We start from the raw sequence: 26,506 nt of genomic DNA, 5'->3' as shown, positions 1-26,506 counted from the left end.
CATTTAGACACCCAGGCCTGAGCCTTGAAGGAGGATGAGTACTCCCTGCTTGGCTCCTTCTTTTGTTCTGTCTCTTAGATACAGAATTACGAGAGGGGGCTGGTTTCCATCCCCCTCGCTCCCGGCTCCTTAGTCACCTATGACATGCAGGGAATATTCAGGTAGAATTCTTTCTTCCTTACTCTAGAGGTATTTATGGGTAATCTAAATGCAAAGGTACGTTACAAGGTAGTTGAGGGTACAACTGAGGGGATTGGGGTACTCAGTCCCATAAATGGAAGTGATGAACAGCTTATGAAGACGTATGCTGAACAAGGACTTGTGATTAGGATTACCTGGCTTAAAAAGAGAAACAAAAAAGTAGACGTATGCAAGTAGGAAAGATAGTCAGTGGGCATTTTTGGATTACATATTAACTGGTGGGATGTATGATGACTACCTTGTGGAAAAGAGGATGGAGATTTGTAGAGGTTTTCAGAAAAGATGAAAAAATTGTCAAAGACAATGGTGAAAGTAGGTGAACTTGAAAAAAAAAGACATGTGGAGAAATACCAAGAGTGACTAAGTGTAGAATGGCAAAAGGTGAGAGTAAATAAAGCAAGGATGGTGGGCAACGAAAGAGAGGTATTTAGGGAAGTAGTGTTTTGGTTGAGGTGGTGTGCAAAGTGAGAGGGTTAGGGAGAATGATTTGGTAAACAGAGAGGAGGTAGTAAATGCTTTGCAGAAGATGAAAGCTGGCAAGGCAGTGGGTTTGGATGGTACTGCAGTGGAATCTATTAAAAAAAAAAAAAAGGGGATGACTATGTTGTTGACTGGTTGGTAAGGTTATTTAATGTATGTATGACTCATGGTGAGGTGCCTGAGGATTGGCAGAATGCTTGCATAGTGCCATTGTACAAGGGCAAAGAAGATAAAGGTGAGTGCTCAAATTACAGAGGTATAAGTTTGTTGAGTATTCCAGGGAAATTATATGGGAGGGTATTGATTGAAAGGGTGAAGGCATGTACAGAGCATCAGACTGGGGAAGAGCAGTGTGGCTTCAGAGGTGGTAGAGGATGTGTGGGTCAGGTGTTTGCTTTGAAGAATGTATGTGAAAAATACTTAGAAAAGCATATGGATTTGTATGTAGCATTTATGGATCTGGAGAACGCATATGATAGAGTTGATAGAGATGCTCTGTGGAAGGAATTAAGAATATATGGTGTGGGAGGCAAGTTGTTAGAAGCAGTGAAAAGTTTTTATTGGGGATGTAAGATACGTGTACGAGTAGGAAGTGAGGAAAGTGATTGGTTCTCAGTAAATATCGGTTTGTGGCAGGGATGAGTGATGTCTCCAAGGTTGTTTAATTTGTTTATGGATGGGGAATGTTAGGGTGGTAAATGCAAGAGTTTTGGAGAGAGGGGCAAGTATGCAGTCTGTTATGGATGAGAGAGCTTGGGAAGTGAGTCAGTTGTTGTTCGCTGATGATACAGCGCTGGTGGATGATTCGAATGAGAAACTGCTGAAGCTAATGGCTGAGTTTGGCAAAGTGTGTGAAAGAAGAAAGTTGAGAGTAAATGTGAATAACAGCAAGGTTATTAGGTACAATAGGGTTGTGGGACAAGTCAATTGGGAGGTAAGCTTGAATGGAGAAAAACTGGAGGAAGTGAAGTGTTTAGATACCTGGGAGTGGATTTTGCAGCCGATGGAACCATGGAAACTGAAATGAGTCATAGGGTGGGGAGGGGGCAAAAGTTCTGGCAGGGTTGAAAAATGTGTGGAAGGCGAGAACATTATCTCGGAAAGTAAAAATGGGTATGTTTGAAGGAATAGTGGTTCCAACAATGTTATATGGTTGTGAGGCGTGGGCTATAGACAGAGTTATGTGGAGGAGGGTGGATGTGCTGGAAATGAGATGTTTGAGGACAATATGTGGTGCGAGGTGGTTTGACCGAGTAAGTAATGAAGGGGTGAGAGAGATGTGTGGTAATAAAAAGAGTGTGGATGAGAGAGCAGAAGAGGGTGTTTTGAAATGGTTTGGTCACATGGAGAGACTGAGTGAGGAAAGATTGACAAAGAGGATATATGCGTCAGAGGTGGAGGGAACGAGAAGTGGGAGACCAAATTGGAGGTGGAAAGATGGAGTGAAAAAGATTTTGAGTGATTGGGTCCTGAACATGCAGGAGGGTGAAAGGCGTGCAAGGAATAGAGTGAATTGGAATGATGTAGTATACCGGGGTCGACGTGCTGTCAATGGATTGAACCAGGGCATGTGAAGTGTCTGAGGTAAACCATGGAAAGTTTTGTGGGACCTGGATGTGAAAAGGGAGCTGTGGTTTCGGTGCATTATACATGACAGCTAGGGAATGAGTGTGAACGAATGTGGCCTCTGTTGTCTTTTACTAGCGCTACCTCACACACATGAGGGGGAGGGAGTTGTTATTTCATGTGTGGTAAGGTGGCGATGGGAATGAATAAAGGTAGACAGTATGAATTATGTACATGTGTATATATGTATATGTCAGTGAGTGTATATATATGTATACGTTGAGATGTATAGGTTTGTATGTGTGCATGTGTGGACGTGTATGTATATACATGTGTGTGTGGGTGGGTTGGGCCATTCTTTAGTCTATTTTCTTACGCTACCTCGCTGACGTGGGAGACAGCGACAAAGTATAATAAATATAAATAAATATAAATAGTGCTGACATGTGAGAGAGATACATGAGGCAAAAGGGGGGAAGGAGGAAGATTAGAAAGGGTAGTTTGAGGTGGTATAACTAAGGTGATGGAAAGAAAGAAGAGAGACATTTGAGTGGTACTTACAAGGAAGGAGTCCAAATGATTGGGAGATGAATAATGGAAAGCAGCAGGAGGTGAAGAGGAAGGTGTTGGGGTTGAAAAAAGGGCAAATGAGAGTGGGGGTGAGGAAGCATCAGTCAGCTTTAGGGAAAATAAGATGCTTTGGAAGGTTCATTCTATGTGAAAAAGAAGAAATAGGAACATTGGTGAAGGGGACAAAAAAGGAAGTGGTAAAAGGCAGTGATGAAATAAGGAGATGGATTAAGTACTTTGAAGGACTCTTGAATCTGTTTGATGACAATTTGGCTGATATACGGTGATTGGGTCAGGGTGGTATGTGAAGTGATAGGGTCATTGTGTGGTTTGGTAAAGAGAGAACAGGTGGTGAAAGCCTTGCATAAGATGAAATGTGGCAAGACGGCTGGTATGGATGGGACAGCAGTTGAATTTATCAAGGAGGGAGGTGGCTGTGTTGTTGATTGGCTGGTAAGGATTTTAACTGTGAGTATGGATCATGGTGAGGTGCCTAAGAATTGGTGGAATGCATGTATAGTGCCACTATAAGGAATGTGTGAAATACTTAACAGAAACAGATGGATTTGTTTGTGACATTTATGGATGAGGAAAAAGCATATAAGATTGATAGAGATGCCTTGTGGAAGGTCTCAAGAATACATGGAGTGGGAGGAAATCTGCTAGAAGCAGTGAGAAGTTTATCAAGGGCATAAGGCATGTGTAAGAGTAGGAAGAGAGGAGAGTGAATGGTTCCAGGTGAAGGTTGGTCTGCAGCAGGGGTGAGTGATGTCCATGGATGTTCAATTTGTTTATGGATAGGGTGGTGACGGATGTAAATGTGAGTCTTGAATAAATGGATAAGTATGCAATCTATGGAGGATGAGAGGGCGGGGGAAATAAGTGTGGCTGTTTATCAATGATAGGGCACTGGGGGCAGATTTGAGTGAGAAACTGCAAAAGTTGGTGACATGAGTATGGAAATATGTGTGAAAGGAGGAAGTTGAGAGTAAATGTGAATAACAGCAAGGTTATAAGTTTCAGCAGGGTTGAGCAAGAGGTCAGTAGGGGTGTGAGTTTAAATGGAGAATAAAAGGAGGAAGTGATATGTTTTTGGTATCTGGGAGTGGAATTGGCAGTGAATGGAACCATGGAAGCGGAAGTGAGTCACAGGGTGGGGAGGGGGCAAAGGTTCTGGGAGCAATGAAGAATGTGTGGAGAGAAAGTTATCACAAAGGGCAAAAATAGATATGTTTGAAGGAATAGTAGTTCCAACAACATAATATGGATGTGAGGAAAGAACTATTGATTAGGCTGCACAGAAGCAGATGGATGTGCCAGAAATAAAATGTCTAAGAACAATATGTGGTGTGAGGTTAGAGAGGTGTGTGGTAATAGTGAGAGAATGGTTGAGAGAGCCAAAGAGGGTGTCCTGAAATGGTTTGGACATATTGAGAGAATGAGTTAGGATGGGTTAACAAAAAGGATATATGTGTCAGAGGTGAAGTGCACAAACATATCAGGAAGTCCAAATTGGAGATGGAAGGATGGAGTGAAAAAGATTTTGAGCGATCCAGGTCTGAGCAGGCATGGGGTATAGGCATGCATACGATAAAGTGAACTGGAATGATTTGGTATACTGGGGTCAATGTGCTTTCTGAGGATTGAGCCAAGGTGCATGGGGCATCCATAGCAAACTGTGGAGGGGATCTGTGGGGCCTGGTTGCGGATGGAGAATGGATGTAAGTAAACATAACCTTTCATCATCTGTTCATGGTGGTGCCTCACTAGCACGAAAAATAGCTATTGAGAGTATGTTTATACATACAGCAAATCCTCAATTCAATGGACAAATCAGGGAAAAAAGGATGTCCCTTAATGCCAAAAATCCATCAAATCAAAAATGTTACCTACGGGCCATTTTCTAATACAATATACAGTTCACACACTTTCTCTTAACTTATCCATCACTTGATACCATTTTGAACTGTAAGGATTGCAAAATCATTTAAAAAATAGTCACAATTCTCTTTATGCAACCTAACCGCATGGTAGCTAGAGGCAGAATGAGTCTGAAACAAAGAAAGTATATCCCACACTACAAAAAAAAGTGTGATATGAAGTGCACATGGTGTGGCATTTGAGATTTTTTCATTTCTGTTTATTTCTTAAAATATCAATTAACGCATCATTATCTGAGTGGTCTATCAAATACAAAATCCTTAAATCAGGGTCCATCAAATCGAAGGTTTACTGTATATCTATTCATCTATTCATTTATCATACTTGATTGCCGTTTCCCACGTCAACAAGGTAGGGCCGGGAAACAGACGAAGAAAGACCCATCCATATATAAATATACATACATGCATATTATTTATCATTATTATCTTATTTTGCTTTGTCGCTGTCTCCTGCGTTAGCGAGGTAGCACAAATAAACAGACGAAAGAATGGTCCAACCCACCCACATACACATGTATATACATACACGTCCACAAACGCAAATATACATACATATACATCTCAACGTATACATATATATACCCTCACAGGCATATACAATATACACATGTACATAATTCATACTGTCCGCCTTTATTTATTCCCATCGCCACCTCGCCATACATGAAATAACAACCCCCTCCCCTCTCATGTGCATGAGATAGCGCTAGGAAAAGACAACAAAGGCACCATTCGTTCACAATCAGTCTCTAGCTGTCGTGAAATAATGCACCGAAACCAGAGCTCCCTTTCCATATCAAGGCAACACAGAACTTTCCATGGTTTACCCCAGACGCTTCACATGCCTTGGTTCAATCCATTGACAGCACGTCGACCCCGGTATACCACATCGTTCCAATTCACTCTATTCCCTGCACGCCTTTCACCCTCCTGCATGTTCAGGACCCAATCACACAAAATCTTTTTCACTCCATCTTTCCACCTCCAATTTGGTCTCCCACTTCTCGTTCCCTCCATCTCTGACACATATATCCTCTTGGTCAATCTTTCCTCACTCATTCTCTCCATGTGACCAAACCATTTCAAAACACCCTCTTCTGCTCTCTCAACCACACTCTTTTTATTACCACACATCTCTCCTACCCTCTCACCACCTACTCGATCAAACCACCTCACACCACATATTGTCCTCAAACATCTCATTTCCAGCGCATCCACCCTCATGCGCACAACTCTATCTGTAGCCCACGCCTTGCAACCACATAACATTGTTGGAACCACTATTCCTTCAAACATACCCATTTTTGCTTTCCGAGATAATGTTCTCGACTTCCACACATTCTTCAAGGCTCCCAGAATTTTCGCCCCTTCCCCCATCCTGTGATTCATTTCCGCTTCCATGGTTCCATCTGCTGCCAAATCCACTCCCAGGTATCTAAAACACTTCATTTCCTCCAGTTTTTCTCCATTCAAACTTACCTCCCAATTGACTTGACCCTCAAACCTACTGTACCTAATAACCTTGCTCTTATTCACATTTACTCTCAACTTTCTTCTTTCACACACTTTACCAAACTCAGTCACCAGCTTCTGAAGTTTCTCACATGAATCAGCCACCAGTGCTGTATCATCAGCAAACAACAACTGACTCACTTCCCAAGCTCTCTCATCCACAACAGACTGCATAATTGCCCCTATTTCCAAAACTCTTGCATTCACCTCCCTAACAACCCCATCCATAAACAAATTAAACAACCATGGACATATCACACACCCCTGCCACAAACCTACATTCACTGAGAACCAATCACTTTCCTCTCTTCCTACACTTACACATGCCTTACATCCTAAATAAAAACTTTTCACTGCTTCTAACAACTTGCCTCCCACACCATATATTCTTAATACCTTCCACAGAGTACCTCTATCAACTCTTATCATATGCTTTCTCCAGATCCATAAATGCCACATACAAATCCATTTGCTTTCCTAAGTATTTCTCACATACATTCTTCAAAGCAAACACCTGATCCACATATCCTCTACCACTTCTGAAACCACACTGCTCTTCCCCAATCTGATGCTCTGTACATGCCTTCACCCTCTCAATCAATACCCTCCCATATAATTTACCAGGAATACTCAACAAACTTATACCTCTGTAATTTGAGCACTCACCTTTGTCCCCTTTGCCTTTGTACAATGGCACTATGCACGCATTCCACCAATCCTCAGGCACCTCACCATGAATCATACATACTTTAAATAACCTTACCAACCAGTCAACAGTAGAGTCATCCCCTTTTTTAAAAAATTCCACTGCAATACCATCCAAACCTGCTGCCTTGCCGGCTTTCATCTTCCGTAAAGCTTTTACTACCTCTTCTCTGTTTACCAAATCATTTTCCCTAACCCTCTCACTTTGCACAGCACCTCGACCAAAACACCCTATATCTGCCACTCTATCATCAAACACATTCAACAAACCTTCAAATTACTCACTCCATCTCCTTTTCACATCACCACTACTTGTTATCACCTCCCCATTAGCCCCCTTCACTGAAGTTTCCATTTGTTTCCTTGTCTTACGCACTTTATTTACCTCCTTCCAAAACATCTTTTTGGAAGATGGGAAGTGGGCAGATTAGAAAGGGTAGTGAGTGGTGGGATGAAGAAGTAAGATTATTAGTGAAAGAGAAGAGAGAGGCATTTGGATGATTTTTGCAGGGAAATAATGCAAATGAGTGGGAGATGTATAAAAGAAAGAGGCAGGAGGTCAAGAGAAAGGTGCAAGAGGTGAAAAAGAGGGCAAATGAGAGTTGGGGTGAGAGAGTATCATTAAATTTTAGGGAGAATACATGCATATGAATATACATATATACATATGTACATATGTATAGGTGTGCAAAAGAGAGACTTTTGGATGTTAATGTGCTGAGAGATGCAAATGGAGGGATATCTGATCATTATCTTGTGAAGGCGAAGGTGAAGATTTGTACAGGTTTTCAGAAAAGAAGGATGTTGGGGTGAAGAGAGTGGTGAGAGCAAGTATGCTTGGAAAGGAGACTTGTGTGAGGAAGTACCAGGAGAGACTGAGTACAGAAAGGAAAAAGGTGAGAACAAAGGATGTAAGGGGAGTGGGGGAGGAGTGGAATGTATTTAGGGAAGCAGTGATGGCTTGCACAAAAGATGCTTGTGGCATGAGAAGCATGGGAGGTGGGCAGATTAGAAAGGGTTGTGAGTGGTGGGATTATGAAGTAAGATTGTTAGTGAAAGAGAAGAGAGAAGCATTTGGATGATTTTTGCAGGGAAATAATGCAAATGACAGGGAGATGTGTTAAAGAAAGAGGCAGGAGGTCAAGAGAAAGGTGGAAGAGGTGCAAGAGAAAGGTGCAAGAGGTGAAAAAGAGGGCAAATGAGAGTTGAGGTGAGAGAGTATCACTAAATTTTAGGGAGACTAAAAAGATGTTTTGGAAGGAGGTAAGTAAAGTGCGTAAGACAAGGGCACAAACGAGAACACCAGTGAAGGGGGATAATGGGGAGGTGATAACAAGTTGTGGTGATGTGAGAAGGAGATGGAGTGAGTATTTTGAAGGTTTGCTGAATGTGTTTGATGATAGAGTGGCATATTTAGGGTGTTTTGGTCGAGGTGGTGTGCAAAGTGAGAGGGTGAGGGAGAATGATTTGGTAAACAGAGAAGAGGTAGTAAAAGCTTTACAGAAGATGAAAGCCGACGAGGTAGCGGATCTGGATGGTATTGCAGTGGAATTTATTTAAAAAGGGGGTGACTATTGTTGACTGGTTGGTATGTTTATTTAATGTATGTATGATTCATGTTGAGGTGCCTGAGGATTGGCGGAATGCTTGCATAGTGCCATTGTACAAAGGCAAAGGGGATAAAAGTGAGTGCTCAAATTATAGAGGTATAAGTTTGTTGAGTATTCCTGGTAAATTATATGGGAGGGTGTTGATCGAGAGAGTGAGGGCATGTGCAGAGCATCAGATTGGGGAAGAGCAGTTTGGTTTCAGAAGTGGCAGAGGATGTGTGGATCAGGTGTTTGCTTTGAAGAATGTATGTGAGAAATACTTAGAAAAGCAAATGGATTTGTATGTAGCATTTATGGATCCGGAGAAGGCATATGATAGAGTTGATAGAGATGCTCTGTGGAAGGTATTAAGAATATATGGTGTGGGAGGCAAGTTGTTAGAAGCAGTGAAAAGTTTTTACCGAGCATGTAAGGCATGTGTACTTGTAGGAAGAGAGGAAAGTGATTGGTTCTCAGTGAATGTTGGTTTGTGGCAGGGGTGCGTGATGTCTCCATGGTTGTTCAATTTGTTTATGGATGGGGTTGTTAGGGAGGTGAATGCAAGTTTTGGAAAGAGGTGCAAGTATGCAGTCTGTTGTGGATGCGAGAGCTTGGGAAGTGAGTCAGTTGTTCGCTGATGATACAGCACTGGTGGCTGATTCGGGTGAGAAACTGCAGAAGCTGGTGACTGACTTTGGTAAAGTGTGTGAAAGAAGAAAGCTGAGCGTAAATGTGAAGAAGAGCAAGGTTATTAGGTACAATAGGGTTGAGGGAAGAGTCAAGTGAAGAAAAACTGGAGGAAGTGAAGTGTTTTAGATATCTGGGAGTGGATTTGGCAGTGGATGGAACCATGGAAGTGGAAGTGAATCATCGGGTGGGGAAGGGTGCAAAAATTCTGGGAGCGTTTTAAGAATGTGTGGAAGTCGAGAACGTTATCTTGGAAAGCAAAAATGGGTATGTTTGAAGGGATAGTGGTTCCAACAATGTTATACGGTTGCGAGGTGTGGGCTATAGATAGAGTTGTGTGCAGGAGGGTGGATGTGCTGGAAATGAGATGTTTGAGGACAATACGTGGTGTGAGGTGCTTTGATCGAGTAGGTGGTGAGAGGGTAGGAGAGATGTGTGGTAATAAAAAGTGTGGTTGAGAGAGCAGAAGAGGGTATTTTGAAATGGTTTGGTTTGGTGAGGAAAGATTGACAAAGAGGATATATGTGTCAGAGGTGGAGGGAACAAGAAGTGGGAGACCAAACTGGAGGTGGAAAGATGGAGTGAAAAAGATCTTGAGTGATCAGGGCCTGAACATACAGGAGGGTGAAAGGCGTGCAAGGAATAGAGTGAATTGGAACGATGTGGTATACCGGGGTCGATGTGCTGCCAATGGATTGAACTAGCGAATGTGAAGTGTCTAGGGTAAACCATGGAAAGTTCTGTGGGGCCTGGATGTGGAAAGGGAGCTGTAGTTTTGGTGCATTATACATGACAGCTAGAGACTGAGTGTGAATGAATGTATCCTTTTCTGTCTTTTCCTAGTGCTACCTTGCACACATGAGGGGGGAGGGGGTTGTTATTTCATATGTGGCGGGGTGGCGACGGGAATGAATAAGGGCAGACAGTATGAATTATGTACATGTGTATACATGTATATGTCTGTGTGTGTACATATATATGTATACGTTGAGATGTATAGGTATGTATATGTACGTGTGTGGATGTGTATGTATATACATGTGTATGTGGGTGGGTTGGGCCATTCTTTCATCTCTTTCCTTGTGCTACCTCGCTAATGCGGGAGACAGTGACAAAGTATAATGAATATAAATAATAAATAACATATGTACATATTCATACTTGCTCACCTCTATCCATTCCTGGCACCATCCCTTCCCACAGGAAACATACGAAGAAAGGCCACATCCACTCACACTCATTCTCTAGCTTTCATGTAATATGCACCAAAACCACAGACCTTTCCATGGTTTATCAAAGATGTGTCACATGTCCTGGTTAAGACCACTGACAGCATGTTGATCTCAGAATACCACATCATTCCAATACACTCTATTTCATGCAATCTTTTCACCCTCCTGCATGTTCAGGTTCTCATCACTCAAAATCTTTTTCACTCAATCCTTCCATCTCCAGTTTGGTCACCCAGTTCTTCTTCCCTCCACTTCTGACACATATATCCTCTTTGTCAACCTTTCCTCACTCAACTTTCCTCATTCATTCTCTTTATGTATCCAAACCATTTCAACACACCCTCTTCTGCTCTCTTAACCACACTATTTCCACACATCTCTCTTACACTTTCATTGCTTACTCGATCAAACCACCTCACACCACATAATGTCCTCAAACATTTCATTTCCAACACATCCACCCTCCTCTGCACAACCCTATCTAGAGCCCATGCCTTACAACCATATTATATTGTTGGAACAACTATTCATTCCTTCAGACATACCCATTTTTGCTCTCCTAGCTAACATTCTCTCTTTCCAAACATTCTTCATCACTCCCAGACTTTCGCCCCCTCCCCCATCCTATTACTCACTTCCACTTTCGTGGTTCCATTCGCTGCCAAGTCCACTTCCAGTTATCTGTTTTTCACCTCTAGCTCATCCTGCTGTGAATACACATTCTCATCCCAATTGGTTCATCTGATCACACTCTCCTAAGTGTATCTATTTCAGCAGCACTTCCCCCTCCAGCAGCCTCTTCTAAGCATAAACTGGCACCTCAACAAAGCTGACTGGGGTAACAACTTCCTTTGACTCTCTTTAGCTAAATTACTGTCTCCTACGTGGTGATGCTTCTGTCTCCGCCAAACATATAGCAGTTATTCTTGCGAAAATGGAAGCATTTATCCCCTCTTCTTCCAAGAAGACCTCTTCATCCACTCCATGGTTCAATCATTCCTGTTCTGTGGCTATTCAGGCAAGGGATCGAGCTTATCAGACCTGAATAAACTCTCCTTCCTCTGACTCCCTTCCAGCTTTTATCAATATCCATAATCATTATAAGAACATTATTCGAGAGGCAAAGCATTCCTTAATTCAAAGGAAGTTTGATAATCTCTCCTCTTCATCCATTGATAGTTCTTTCTGGTCTTTAACTTAAGGCATCTCTAATAACTTCTGTCGCTTTACCCTTGCTTCACTTTTCAGTTCTGATAGCACTATAGCCATCTCTCCCACAGACAAAGCAACTCTCTTTGGCTCCAGTTTCTCCTTTAAATCCATCTTGGATGACTATAAAATTTCTTCACTCACTGATGCTCTTCTTGCTAATCATATTCCCTTCTCCATAATCTCTTTTTGGACTGTTCGAAAAGTGTTTCTCTACCTGGACACATGTAAAGCTTATGACTGCATCCATCCCTGCATACTGAAAGAGTGCACTTCTGAAGCTGCACCTGCCCTTGCTTGTCAGTTCTGTGTATGCTTAAAAACCAAAACTTTTCCTTCTTTGAAGCATTGATACATCCCATCCATAAGAGGAGAGACTATTCTGACCCCCCCTAACTATCATCCTAATGCTTTGACATCTACCATTTCCAAAGTCTTTGAATCCTTCCTAAACTCCCATATCCTTAGACACCTCATAAATCAGTTTTCTCTCTGATCACCAGTATGGATGGCTTTTGTAAAACAAGATCCAATAGTGATATTCTTTCCTATATTAACAATGTCTGGTCATCATCTCTGAAAGATTTAGGGGAGTCATATGTAGTTGTTCTTGACATATCCAAAGCTTTTGACAGGGTGTGGTATTAGGATCTCACCTTTAAGCTCCCCTCCCTCACTTTGCTCCTTCATATCTAGTTTTCTCTCTGGCCGATCTACCTCTGTGGTTGTTGATGGATTAACCTCCCCTTTTCTCCATCAACAGCAGAGTCCCTCAAGGTTCTGTCCTGTCTCCTATAATTTCTCTTCTTTTTCTCAATGATTTCCTCTCTTTCACAACTGATCAAACACACTTATATGCTGACTACTGAACAGCGCATTCATCCACATCCTTCAAATCTGCTCCTTCTTTTCTCACTCAATCAGCATCTTGTCTTGACACAGATTCCTCAAATAAACTCAGATTTGGAAATGATATCTCAGTGGGGTAGACAAAATCTAGTTAAGCTTAATGCCTCCAAGACCCAGTTTCTACCCATCTCTCTATCGAAAACTCCTCGCAACTCTCGTCTCTCCTTTGACAGTTCTGCAATTCCACCTCTTTACTCAAAGAACATACTTGGTACTACTGTAATATCCACTCCTTGCAAACCCCACATTATGGGAATAGCTAAGTCTGCCTCTAAGAAACTGGGTGTCCTGTTTAGATGTCAAAACTTTTTAGCTTCTGAACAGTTGCTCCATTTATACAAAGCACTGATTTATCCTTGTATGGATTACTGCTCTCACATCTGGGGTGGTACTAACTTTGAAAGCTTACTTGATAAGAGTTGTGTAGAAAGCAGTCAAACTTAGTATAAACTCTCTCAAGCTAACTTCTAAACTTGATCCTCTTTGCCTTATGCTGCAATGTTGGTTCACTTTCCCTCTTCTATTGGTATTACTTTGGTTTTTGCTCCTGAGAACTGGCTGGCTGCTTGTGTGCCCCTACCACTAGCTAGACCATGCAATACTCAGCAAGCTGTGACATCACAAGATTACTCTGTGGCAGTCAGCAACACAAGAGTTGGCTGTATTCATAACTGTTTCTTTCCCTAAACATCAAAGCTTTGAAACTCTCTACCCTCTCATATCTTTCCCAATAACTATGACCTGGTACATCTTAAAAGACAGGTTTTCTACTTCCTCCAAATACTGTAATACTTTCCCTTGTCTTTTTTTTTCCCTTTCGCAATTCTCTCCATAATTCAATCAAGGCCCAAGTCTCTCCATAATTCAATTAAGGCCCAGTTCTCTCCATAATTCAATTAAGGCCCAGCCTTGATGTGGTCTTGTCCATGACTGAAAACTTAAAAACACCTAAAATCACAGACACACTAGTACCCAGTCTTGTGCACAAAAGCTGCTGACAATCACTCAGCTGCTCCCAAAACACTTGCCTCTCATGATCTTTCTTCTCATGGACAGGTATTCAAGAACCAATTAACACCCATCTCTCGCCATCTACTTTCAGTTTTACCCATATCAAACTAGAATTTACATTTTTACACTATCTCACACTCCCACAACTGATTCAGGAATAGCGCTACTCCTTCCTTAGCTCTCATCCTCTCAAAAATCCCTGAATTCACTCCAAAGAAATTTTCAACCAATTTCCCCTTCACCCTTGAACTTCATTTCACTCAGAGCTAAAACATCCATGTCGAGAGGTCAAGAGAAACAAGCAAGGGTTGAAAAGAGGGCAAATGACAGTTGGGGTGAGACAGCATCATCATATTTTAGAAAGAATATAAAGATGTTCTGGAAGGAGGTATAAAAACATGCATATGACAAGAGAAAAATGGGAACATCTGTGAAAGTAGGTTCGGGAATGTCTTGATAGTAATGTCAGGGGAAGGAGTAGCACTATTCTTGAAGCAGGAGTTGTAGGAGTATGTGAAACAGTGCAAGAAAGTAAACTAGATTAATACGGGTAAAACTGAACCTGGATGAAGAGAGAGAGGGGTGATTATTGGTGCCTATGCACCTGGTCATGAGAAGAAAGATCCTGAGAGGCAAGCGTTTTTAAGCATCTGAGTGAGTGTGTTAGCAGCTTTGATGCACGAGACCAGGTTATAATGATGGGTGATTTGAATGCAAAGATGAGTAATGTGGCAGTTCAGAGTACAATTGGTGCACATACGGTGTTCAGTGTTATAATGAAAATGATGAAGAGCTTGAAGATTTGTGTGCTGAAAAAGGACTGGTAATTGGAAATACTTGGTTTAAAGAGAGGTGTACATAAGTATACGTATGCAAGTAGGAGAGATGGCCAGAGAGCGTTATTGGATTACATTTTAATTTATGGTCCAAGAGAGAGAGACTTTTGGATGTTAATGTGCTGAGAGGATCAACGGGAGGGACGTCTGATCATTATCTTGTGGAGGTGAAGGTGAAGATTTGTAGAGGTTTTCGCAAAAGAAGAGAGAATGCTGGGTTAAGAGAGTGGTGAGAGTGAGCGAGCTTGGAAAGGAGACTTGTGTGACGAAGTTCCAGGAGATATTGGATGCAGAAAGGCAAAAGGTGGGAGCAAATGACGTACAGGGAGTGGGGGAGGAATAGGATGTATTTAGGGAAGAAGTGATGATGTGCATAAAAGATGATTGTGGCATGAGAAAGGTAGGTGGGCAGATTAGAAAGGATAGTGAGTGGTGGAATGAAGAGGTAAGACTGTTAGTGAATGAGAAGAGAGAGGCGTTTGGACGATTTTTCCCAGGAAGTAGCGCAAATGACTGGAAGAGGTATAAAAGAAAGCAGCAGGAAGTCAAGAGAAAGGTGCAGCAGGTAAAAAAAGAGGGCAAATGAGAGTTGGGGTGAGAGGGTATCATTAAATTTTAGGGAGAATAAAAAGATTTCTTTTTTTTTATTATTCTATCCCTGAATATGGAAGAGAAAGAATACTTCCCAAGCATTCCTCATATGTCGTAAAAGGCAACTAAAGGGGACGGGAGCGGGGGGTTAAAACTCTCCCCTCCCTGTATTTTAATCTTCTAAAAGGGGAAACAGAAGAAAGAATCATGCTGGGAGTGCTCATCCTCCTTCATAGCTCAGATTGTGGTAAATGTGTGAGAATGTACCCAAGATGAAAAAAAGGAGAGGAAAGGAACCCAGATATTTTGGCTCCAACTGAAATGAAGCTCAAGGGTAAAGGGGAAGAGTGCTTTGGGAATGTTTTGGGAGTAAAGTCAGGGTTTGGTGAGAGGACAAGAGCAAAGGAAGGAGTAGCACTACCCCTGAAACAGGAGTTGTGGGAGTATGTGATAGAGTGTAAGAAAGTAAACTCTAGACTGATATGGTTAAAACTGAAAGTGGATGGAGAGAGATGGGTGATCATTGGTGCCTATGCACATGGTCAAGAGAAGAAAGATCATGAGAGGCAAGTGTTCTGGGAGCAGCTTAGTGAGTGTGTTTGTAGTTTTGATGCACGAGACTGGGTTATAGTGATGGGTGATTTAAATGCAAAGTTGAGTAATGTGGTGTTGAGGGAATAATTGGTGTACATGGGGTGTTCAGTGTTGTAAATGGAAATGGTGAAGAAAGTGTAGATTTGTGTGCTGAAATAGAACTGGTGATTGGGAATACCTGGTTTAAAAAGAGAGGACAAGAGCAAGGGAAGGAGTAGCAGTACTCCTGAAACAGGAGTTGTGGGAGTACGTGATAGAATGTAAGAAAGTAAATTCTCGATTAATATGGGTAAAACTGAAAGTTGATGGAGAGAGATGGGTGATTATTGGTGCATATGCACCTGGGCATGAGAAGAAAGATCATGAGAGGCAAGTGTTTTGGGAGCAGCTGAATGAGTGTGTTAGTGGTTTTGATGCACGAGACCGGGTTATAGTGATGGGTGATTTGAATGCAAAGGTGAGTAATGTGGCAGTTGAGGGAATAATTGGTATACATGGGGTGTTCAGTGTTGTAAATGGAAATGGTGAAGAGCTTGTAGATTTATGTGCTGAAAAAGGACTGATGATTGGGAATACCTGGTTTAAAAAGCGAGATATACATAGGTATACTTATGTAAGTAGGAGAGATGGCCAGAGAGCGTTATTGGATTACGTGTTAATTGACAGGCGCGCGAAAGAGAGACTTTTGGATGTTAATGTGCTGAGAGGTGCAACTGGAGGGATGTCTGATCATTATCTTGTGGAGGGTAAGGTGAAGATTTGTATGGGTTTTCAGAAAAAAAGAGTGAATGTTGGGGTGAAGAGGGTGGTGAGAGTAAGTGAGCTTGGGAAGGAGACTTGTGTGAGGAAGTACCAGGAGAGACTGAGTACAGAATGGAAAAAGGTGAGAACAATGGAATTAAGGGGAGTGGGGGAGGAATGGGATGTATTTAGGGAATCAGTGATGGATTGCGCAAAAGATGCTTGTGGCATGAGAAGAGTGGGAGGTGGGTTGATTAGAAAGGGTAGTGAGTGGTGGGATGAAGAAGTAAGAGTATTAGTGAAAGAGAAGAGAGAGGCATTTGGACGATTTTTGCAGGGAAAAAATGCAGTTGAGTGGGAGACGTATAAAAGAAAGAGACAGGAGGTCAAGAGAAAGGTGCAAGAGGTGAAAAAGAGGACAAATGAGAGTTGGTGTGAGAGAGTATCATTAAATTTTAGGGAGAATAAAAAGATGTTCTATGGTTGTATGGTTGCGAGGCGTGGGCTATGGATAGAGTTGTGCGCAGGAGGATGGATGTGCTGGAAATGAGATGTTTGAGGACAATGTGTGGTGTGAGGTGGTTTGATCGAGTAAGTAACGTAAGGGTAAGAGAGATGTGTGGAAATAAAAAGAGCGTGGTTGAGAGAGCAGAAGAGGGTGTTTTGAAATGGTTTGGGCACATGGAGAGAATGAGTGAGGAAAGATTGACCAAGAGGATATATGTGTCGGAGGTGGAGGGAACGAGGAGAAGAGGGAGACCAAATTGGAGGTGGAAAGATGGAGTGAAAAAGATTTTGTGTGATCGGGGCCTGAACATGCAGGAGGGTGAAAGGAGGGCAAGGAATAGAGTGAATTGGAGCGATGTGGTATACCGGGGTTGACGTGCTGTCAGTGGATTGAATCGGGGCATGTGAAGCGTCTGGGGTAAACCATGGAAAGCTGTGTAGGTATGTATATTTGCGTGTGTGGACGTATGTATATACATGTGTATGGGGGTGGGTTGGGCCATTTCTTTCGTCTGTTTCCTTGCGCTACCTCGCAAACGCGGGAGACAGCGAAAAAAAAAAAAAAAAAAAAAAAAAAAAAAAAAAAAAAAAGATGTTCTGGAAGGAGGTAAATAAAGTGCGTAATACAAGGGGGCAAATGGGAACTTCAGTGAAGGGCGCAAATGGGGAGGTGATAACAAGTAGTGGTGATGTGAGAAGGAGATGGAGTAAGTATTTTGAAGGTTTGTTGAATGTGTTTGATGATAGAGTGGCAGATATAGGGTGTTTTGGTCGAGGTGGTGTGCAAAGTGAGAGGGTTAGGGAAAATGATTTGGTAAACAGAGAAGAGGTAGTAAAAGCTTTGCGGAAGATGAAAGCCGGCAAGGCAGCAGGTTTGGATGGTATTGCAGTGGAATTTATTAAAAAAGGGGGTGACTGTATTGTTGACTGGTTGGTAAGGTTATTTAATGTATGTATGACTCACGGTGAGGTGCCTGAGGATTGGCGGAATTCGTGCATAGTGCCATTGTACAAAGGCAAAGGGGATAAGAGTGAGTGCTCAAATTAAAGAGGTATAAGTTTGTTGAGTACTCCTGGTAAATTATATGGGAGGGTATTGACTGAGAGGGTGAAAGCATGTACAGAGCATCAGATTGGGGAAGAGCAGTGTGGTTTCAGAAGTGGTAGAGGATGTGTGGATCAGGTGTTTGCTTTGAAGAATGTATGTGAGAAATACTTAGAAAAGCAAATGGATTTGTATGTAGCATTTATGGATCTGGAGAAGGCATATGATAGAGTTGATAGAGATGCTCTGTGGAAGGTATTAAGAATATATGGTGTGGGAGGCAAGTTGTTAGAAGCAGTGAAAAGTTTTTATCGAGGATGTAAGGCATGTGTACGTGTAGGAAGAGAGGAAAGTGATTGGTTTTCAGTGAATGTAGGTTTGCGGCAGGAGTGTGTGATGTCTCCATGGTTGTTTATTTGTTTATGGATGGGGTTGTTAGGGAGGTGAATGCAAGAGTTTTGGAAAGAGGGGCAAGTATGAAGTCTGTTGGGGATGAGAGAGCTTGGGAAGTGAGTCAGTTGTTGTTCGCTGATGATACAGCGTTGGTGGCTGATTCATGTGAGAAACTGCAGAAGCTGGTGACTGAGTTTGGTAAAGTGTGTGAAAGAAGAAAGTTAAGAGTAAATGTGAATAAGAGCAAGGTTATTAGGTACAGTAGGGTTGAGGGTCAAGTCAATTGGGAGGTGAGTTTGAATGGAGAAAAACTGGAGGAAGTGAAGTGTTTTAGATATCTGGGAGTGGATCTGGCAGCGGATGGAACCATGGAAGCGGAAGTGGATCATAGGGTGGGGGAGGGGGCGAAAATTCTGGGAGCCTTGAAGAATGTGTGGAAGTCGAGAACATTATCTCGGAAAGCAAAAATGAGTATGTTTGAAGGAATAGTGGTTCCAACAATGTTGTATGGTTGCGAGGCGTGGGCTATGGATAGAGTGGTGCGCAGGAGGATGGATGTGCTGGAAATGAGATGTTTGAGGACAATGTGTGGTGTGAGGTGGTTTGATCGAGTAAGTAACGTAAGGGTAAGAGAGATGTGTGGAAATAAAAAGAGCATGGTTGAGAGAGCAGAAGAGGGTGTTTTGAAATGGTTTGGGCACATGGAGAGAATGAGTGAGGAAAGATTGACCAAGAGGATATATGTGTCGGAGGTGGAGGGAACGAGGAGAAGAGGGAGACCAAATTGGAGGTGGAAAGATGGAGTGAAAAAGATTTTGTGTGATCGGGGCCTGAACATGCAGGAGGGTGAAAGGAGGGCAAGGAATAGAGTGAATTGGAGCGATGTGGTATACCGGGGTTGACGTGCTGTCAGTGGATTGAATCGGGGCATGTGAAGCGTCTGGGGTAAACCATGGAAAGCTGTGGAGGTATGTATATTTTGCGTGTGTGGACGTATGTATATACATGTGTATGGGGGTGGGTTGGGCCATTTCTTTCGTCTGTTTCCTTGCGCTAACTCGCAAACGCGGAAGACAATGGCAAAAAAAAAAAAAAAAAAAAAAAAAAAAAAAAAAAACACATATATGAGCAGGAGAGATGGCCAGAGAGCGTTATTGGATTACATGTTAATTGATAGGCGCATGAATGAGAGACTTTTGAATGTTAATGTGCTGAGGGGTGCAAATGGAGGGATGTCTGATCATTATCTTGAGGAAGCGAAGGTGAAGAGTAGTAGAGGTTTTCAGAAAAGAAGAGAGAATGTTGGGGTGAAAAGAGTGGTGAGAGTAAGTACCAGGAGAGACTGAGTGCAGAATGGAAAAAGGTGAGAGCAGACGACGTAAGGGGAGTGGGGGAGGAATGGGATGTACTTAGGGAAGCAGTGATGGCTTTCACAAAAGATGCTTGTGGCATGAGAAGCGTGGGAGGTGGGCAGCTTAGGAAGGGTAGTGAGTGGTGGGATGAGGAAGTACGATTGTTAGTGAAAGAGAAGAAAGAGGCATTTGGGAGATTTTTGCATGGAAATAGTGCAAATGACTGGGAGACGTATAAAAGAAACTGGCAGGAGGTTAAGAGAAAGATGCAAGACATGAAAAACAGGGCAAATGAGAGTTGGGGAGAGAGAGTATCATTACATTTTGGGAAGAATAAAAATATGTTTTGGAAGGAGGTACATAAAGTGCATAAGACAAGAGAACAAATGGGAACATTGGTGAAGGGGGTTAATAGGGAGGCAATAACAAATAGTGGTGTGGTGAGCAGGTGATGGAGTGAGTATTTTGAAGGTATGTTGAATGTGTTAGATGATAGAAAGGAAGATATAGGGTGTTTTGGTCAAGGTGGTGTGCAAAGTGTGAGGGTTAGGGAGAATGATTTGGTAAACAGAAAAGAGGTAATAAAAGCTCTACAGAGGATGAAACCCGAGAAGGCATTGGGTTTGGATGGTATTGAAGTGGAATTTATCAAAAAAAAGGGGTGACTATATTGTTGACTGGTTGGTAAGGTTATTTAATGTAAGTATGAATCATGGTGAGGTGCCTGAGGATTGGCAGAATACTTGCATAGTGCCATTGTAAAAAGGCAAAGGGGATAAAGGTGAGTGCTCAAATTACAGACGTAAAAGTTTGTTGAGTATTCCTGGGAAATTATATGGGAGGGTATTGATTGAGAGGGTGAAGGCATGTACAGAGCATCAGATTGGGGAAGGGCAGCGTGGTTTCAGAAGTGGTAGAGGATGTGTGGATCAGGTGTTTGCTTTGAAGAATGTATGTGAGAAATGCTTAGAAAAGCAAATGGATTTGTATGTAGCATTTACAGGGTCTGGAGAAGGCATATGATAGAGTTGATAGAGATGCTCTGTGGAAAGTATTAAGAATATATGGTGTGAGAGGCAAGTTGTTAGAAGCAGTGAAAAGTTTTTATTTAGGATGTAAGGCACGTGTACGTGTAGGAAGAGAGGGTGATTGGTTCTCAGTGAATGTTGGTTTGCGGCAGGGGTGTGTGATGTCTCCATGGTTGTTTAATTTCCTTATGGATGGGGTTGTTATGGAGGTGAATGCAAGAGTTTTGGAAAGAGGGGTAAGTATGGAGTCTGTTGTGGATGAGAGAGCTTGGGAAGTGAGTCAGTTGTTGTTCGCTGATGATACAGCGCTGGTGGCTGATTAGGGTGAGAAACTGCAGAAGCTGGAGACTGAGTTTGGTAAAGTGTGTGAAAGAAGAAAGTTAAGAGTAAATGTGAATAAGAACAAGGTTATTAGGTACAGCAGGTTTGAGGGATAAGTCAAATGGGAGGTAAGTTTGAATGGAGAAAAACTGGAGGAAGTGAAATGTTTTAGATATCTGGGAGTGGATTTGGCAGTGGATGGAACCATGGAAGCAGAAGTGTGGAGAATGTGTGGAAGTCGAGAACATTATTTCAGAAAGCAAAAAATTTCCAGCACATCCACCCTCCTGCGCACAACTCTATCCATAGCCCACGCCTCGCAACCATACAACATTGTTGGAACCACTATTCCTTCAAACATACCCATTTTTGCTTTCAAAGGCTCCCAGGATTTTCGCCCCCTCCCCCACCCTATGATTCACTTCCGCTTCCATGGTTCCATCTGCTGCCACATCCACTCCCAGATATCTAAAACACTTTACTTCCTACAGTTTTGTTCCATTCAAACTTACCTCCCAATTGACTTGACCCTCAACCCTACTGTACCTAATAACCTTGCTCTTATTCACATTTACTCTTAACTTTCTTCTTTCACACACTTTACCAAACTCAGTCACCAGCTTCTGCAGTTTCTCACATGAATCAGCCACCAGCACAGTATCATCAGCGAACAACAACTGACTCACTTCCCAAGCTCTCTCATCCACAACAGACTTCATACTTGCCCCTCTTTCCAAAACTCTTGCATTCACCTCCCTAACAACCCCATCCATAAACAAAATTAAACAACCATGGAGAAATCACACACCCCTGCCGCAAACCTACATTCACTGAGAACCAATCACTTTCCTCTCTTCCTACACGTACACATGCCTTACATCCTCGATAAAAACTTTTCACTGCTTCTAACAACTTGCCTCCCACACCATATATTCTTAATACCTTCCACAGAGCATCTCTATCAACTCTATCATATGCCTTCTCCAGATCCATAAATGCTACATACAAATCCATTTGCTTTTCTAAGTATTTCTCACATACATTCTTCAAAGCAAACACCTGATCCACACATCCTCTACCACTTCTGAAACCACACTGCTCTTCCCCAATCTGATGCTCTGTACATGCCTTCACCCTCTCAATAAAAAAAAAGCGAGATATACATAAGTATACGTATGTACGTAGGAGAGATGGCCAGAGAGCGTTATTGGATTACGTGTTAATTGACAGGCGCACGAAAGAGAGACTTTTGGATGTTAATGTGCTGAGAGGTGCAACTGGAGGGATGTCTGATCATTATCTTGTGGAGGCTAAGGTGAAGATTTGTATGGGTTTTAAGAAAAGAAGAGTGAATGTTGGGGTGAAGAGGGTGGTGAGAGTAAGTGAGCTTGGGAAGGAGACTTGTGTGAGGAAGTACCAGGAAAGACTGAGTACAGAATGGAAAAAGGTGAGAACAATGGAAGTAAGGGGAGTGGGGGAGGAATGGGATGTATTTAGGGAATCAGTGATGGATTGCGCAAAAGATGCTTGTGGCATGAGAAGAGTGGGAGGTGGGTTGATTAGAAAGGGTAGTGAGTGGTGGGATGAAGAAGTAAGATTATTAGTGAAAGAGAAGAGAGAGGCATTTGGACGATTTTTGCAGGGAAAAAATGCAATTGAGTGGGAGATGTCTCCCAGGATTTTCGCCCCCTCCCCCACCCTATGATCCACTTCCGCTTCCATGGTTCCATCCGCTGCCAGATCCACTCCCACATATCTAAAACACTTTACTTCCTACAGTTTTTCTCCATTCAAACTTACCTCCCAATTGACTTGACCCTCAACCCTACTGTACCTAAAGCCTTGCTCTTATTTACATTTACTCTTAACTTTCTTCTTTCACACACTTTACCAAACTCAGTCACCAGCTTCTGCAGTTTCTCACATGAATCAGCCACCAGCGCTGTATCATCAGCGAACAACAACTGACTCACTTCCCAAGCTCTCTCATCCCCAACAGACTTCATACTTGCCCCTCTTTCCAAAACTCTTGCATTTACCTCCCTAACAACCCCATCCATAAACAAATTAAATATATATATATATATATATATATATATATATATACATATACTCAACAAACTTATACCTCTGTAATTTGAGCACTCACTCTTATCCCCTTTGCCTTTGTGCAATGGCACTATGCACGCATTCCGCCAATCCTCAGGCACCTCACCATGAGTCATACATACATTAAATAACCTTACCAACCAGTCAACAATACAGTCACCCCCTTTTTTAATAAATTCCACTGCAATACTATCCAAACCTGCTGCCTTGCCGGCTTTCATCTTCCGCAAAGCTTTCACTACCTCTTCTCTGTTTACCAAATCATTTTCCCTAACCCTCTCACTTTGCACACCACCTCGAGCAAAACACCCTATATCTGCCACTCTATCATCAAACACATTCAACAAACCTTCAAAATACTCACTCCATCTCCTTCTCACATCACCACTACTTGTTATCACCTCCCCATTTGCGCCCTTCACTGGTAAATTATATGGGAGGGTATTGATTGAGAGGGTGAAGGCATGTACAGAGCATCAGATTGGGGAAGAGCAGTGTGGTTTCAGAAGTGGTAGAGGATGTGTGGATCAGGTGTTTGCTTTGAAGAATGTATGTGAGAAATACTTAGAAAAGCAAATGGATTTGTATGTAGCATTTATGGATCTGGAGAAGGCATATGATAGAGTTGATAGAGATGCTCTGTGGAAGGTATTAAGAATATATGGTGTGGGAGGAAAGTTGTTAGAAGCAGTGAAAAGTTTTTATCGAGGATGTAAGGCATGTGTACGTGTAGGAAGAGAGGAAAGTGATTGGTTCTCAGTGAATGTAGGTTTGCGGCAGGGGTGTGTGATGTCTCCATGGCTGTTTAATTTGTTTATGGATGGGGTTGTGAGGGAGGTAAATGCAGGGGTTTTGGAAAGAGGGGCAAGTATGAAGTCTGTTGGGGATGAGAGAGCTTGGGAAGTGAGTCAGTTGTTGTTCGCTGATGATACAGCGCTGGTGGCTGATTCATGTGAGAAACTGCAGAAGCTGGTGACTGAGTTTGGTAAAGTGTGTGGAAGAAGAAAGTTAAGAGTAAATGTGAATAAGAGCAAGGTTATTAGGTACAGTAGGGTTGAGGGTCAAGTCAATTGGGAGGTGAGTTTAAATGGAGAAAAACTGGAGGAAGTGAAGTGTTTTAGATTTCTGGGAGTGGATCTGGCAGCGGATGGAACCATGGAAGCGGAAGTGGATCATAGGGTGGGGGAGGGGGCGAAAATTCTGGGGGCCTTGAAGAATGTGTGGAAGTCGAGAACATTATCTCGGAAAGCAAAAATGGGTATGTTTGAAGGAATAGTGGTTCCAACAATGTTGTATGGTTGCGAGGCGTGGGCTATGGATAGAGTTGTGCGCAGGAGGATGGAGGTGCTGGAAATGAGATGTTTGAGGACAATGTGTGGTGTGAGGTGGTTTGATCGAGTGAGTAACGTAAGGGTAAGAGAGATGTGTGGAAATAAAAAGAGCGTGGTTGACAGAGCAGAAGAGGGTGTTTTGAAGTGGTTTGGGCACATGGAGAGAATGAGTGAGGAAAGATTGACCAAGAGGATATATGTGTCGGAGGTGGAAGGAACGAGGAGAAGAGGGAGACCAAACTGGCGGTGGAAAGATGGAGTGAAAAAGATTTTGTGTGATCGGGGCCTGAACATGCAGGAGGGTGAAAGGAGGGCAAGGAATAGAGTGATTTGGAGCGATGTGGTATACCGGGGTTGACGTGCTGTCAGTGGATTGAATCAAGGCATGTGAAGCGTCTGGGGTAAACCATGGTAAGCTGTGTAGGTATGTATATTTGCGTGTGTGGACGTATGTATATACATGTGTATGGGGCGGGGTTGGGCCATTTCTTTCATCTGTTTCCTTGCGCTACCTCGCAAACACGGGAGACAGCGACAAAGTATAATAAAAAAAAAAAATAATATATATATATATATATATATATATTTTTTTTTTTTTTTTTTTTTTTTATACTTTGTCGCTGTCTCCCTCGTCTGCGAGGTATATATATATATATATATGTATGGGGGGGGTTGGGCCATTTCTTTCGTCTGTTTCCTTGCGCTACCTCGCAAACGCGGGAGACAGCGACAAAGTATCATAAATAAATAAATATATATAGATAGATAGACAGATAGGTAGGTAGATAGATAGATAGATAGATAGATAGATAGATAGATAAAGATATAATGAAATTATCCCAAGCTTATGGAATTTCACGAGAAAAGTCAGCTTCTACTAGATCTGTTTTCTGGTTACTGGATTTGGGATCTTCCTCTCTTATTACTATAAAATTTTGTACATGTCAATAATGACACTCACAAGAACTCTGCATAATCAATTAGTATTTACCAAAGGTAGCTGAGCCATGAGGGGGAAAATCTCAAGTCATTTTCATATATATATGATGTAAGATCTGCAACCCTTTATAAATAAACAACACAAAGTCTAACCTCTCTGCAGCAGTAGAAGGGAAGACCTCTCCAGGCATCCTGCTGAACATTGGGGGTGGTCTCAATATTCTTGGAGGTGGAGTTGTCATGAATGGTGGGGGTAGGCTGAACACTGGAGGTGGTACTGACAAGTTTGGCGGGGGACCTGGCGGCAGAAGGATTTGTGGAGGTCTAAGAGGTGGGATAATTAAGCCTCTTCCCTGTCCTAGAGGAGGAGGCCCTCTAGGGGGGCCAGGTCTGCCCCCACCAGGGAGTGGAATTTCATCTGGTAACGGAATGTCCATGGTTGACAAACTTTTTGGTTTTCACTGCTGAATCCGTTGATTTACTGCCCACCTAGAAATAAAGATTCAATATCAATATGCAGTTAATTCTACCATATATCTAATATACCTTCAAATCTGAAGTTCATAGTCTACTGTTCCAAACAATGTAGTAGTAAGGTGAAATGTATTCTATATTACCTAAGCACATATAACTCCAACTTCATACAAAGGCATAATACACAGACTCAAATCATGATGAGAAAATCACAAAAAATCACAAGCCAGACTAAATGCTCAACTTCTAAAGCAGTAGGTATGAAATTGGAAATACTGTTTCACAAGAATCATTACCAGATAATCTCTCTCTCTCTCTCTCTAATCCTACTCACTTTTATCTTTGTGTGTGTGTGTTTTGTGTGTGTGTGTGTGTGTGTGTGTGTGTGGGAGAATTTTGTATCTTCATGTGTTTATTTATATAAATGTGTCTGCATCTAGGCATGCATTATCTGCTTTCATTATATGTCTGTGGGTATATATGTTTTTGTATTAATGTTTCGTTGGAAAAGTTGAGGTCCAGATAAACTTTTGGTCTGTCAAAGCTTTATTATGGCGGATGACCAACTACCTACCCTCATGTATCCAAGATATGGTTGTACTTTGTGTAATGAAGACAATTGAGAAACATC

General features: G+C 42.2%; 1 protein-coding gene across 1 annotated transcript in view; it reads right to left on the bottom strand.

Moving 5' to 3' along the window:
- The window catches only part of LOC139750909 (uncharacterized), a 153,698-nt gene extending 127,787 nt beyond the window's left edge, over nucleotides 1-25,911 (bottom strand). Inside the window, 1 exon segment of the mRNA XM_071665798.1 lies at nucleotides 25,555-25,911. Coding sequence (XP_071521899.1) covers nucleotides 25,555-25,838 — 284 coding nt within the window. The 5' untranslated portion in view covers nucleotides 25,839-25,911.
- Nucleotides 25,912-26,506: the final 595 nt, after the last annotated feature.

The sequence above is a fragment of the Panulirus ornatus genome, chromosome 10, assembly GCF_036320965.1.
Source record: "Panulirus ornatus isolate Po-2019 chromosome 10, ASM3632096v1, whole genome shotgun sequence".
Lineage (NCBI taxonomy): Eukaryota > Metazoa > Arthropoda > Malacostraca > Decapoda > Palinuridae > Panulirus > Panulirus ornatus.
This window is presented reverse-complemented; position numbering and strand designations above follow the sequence as displayed.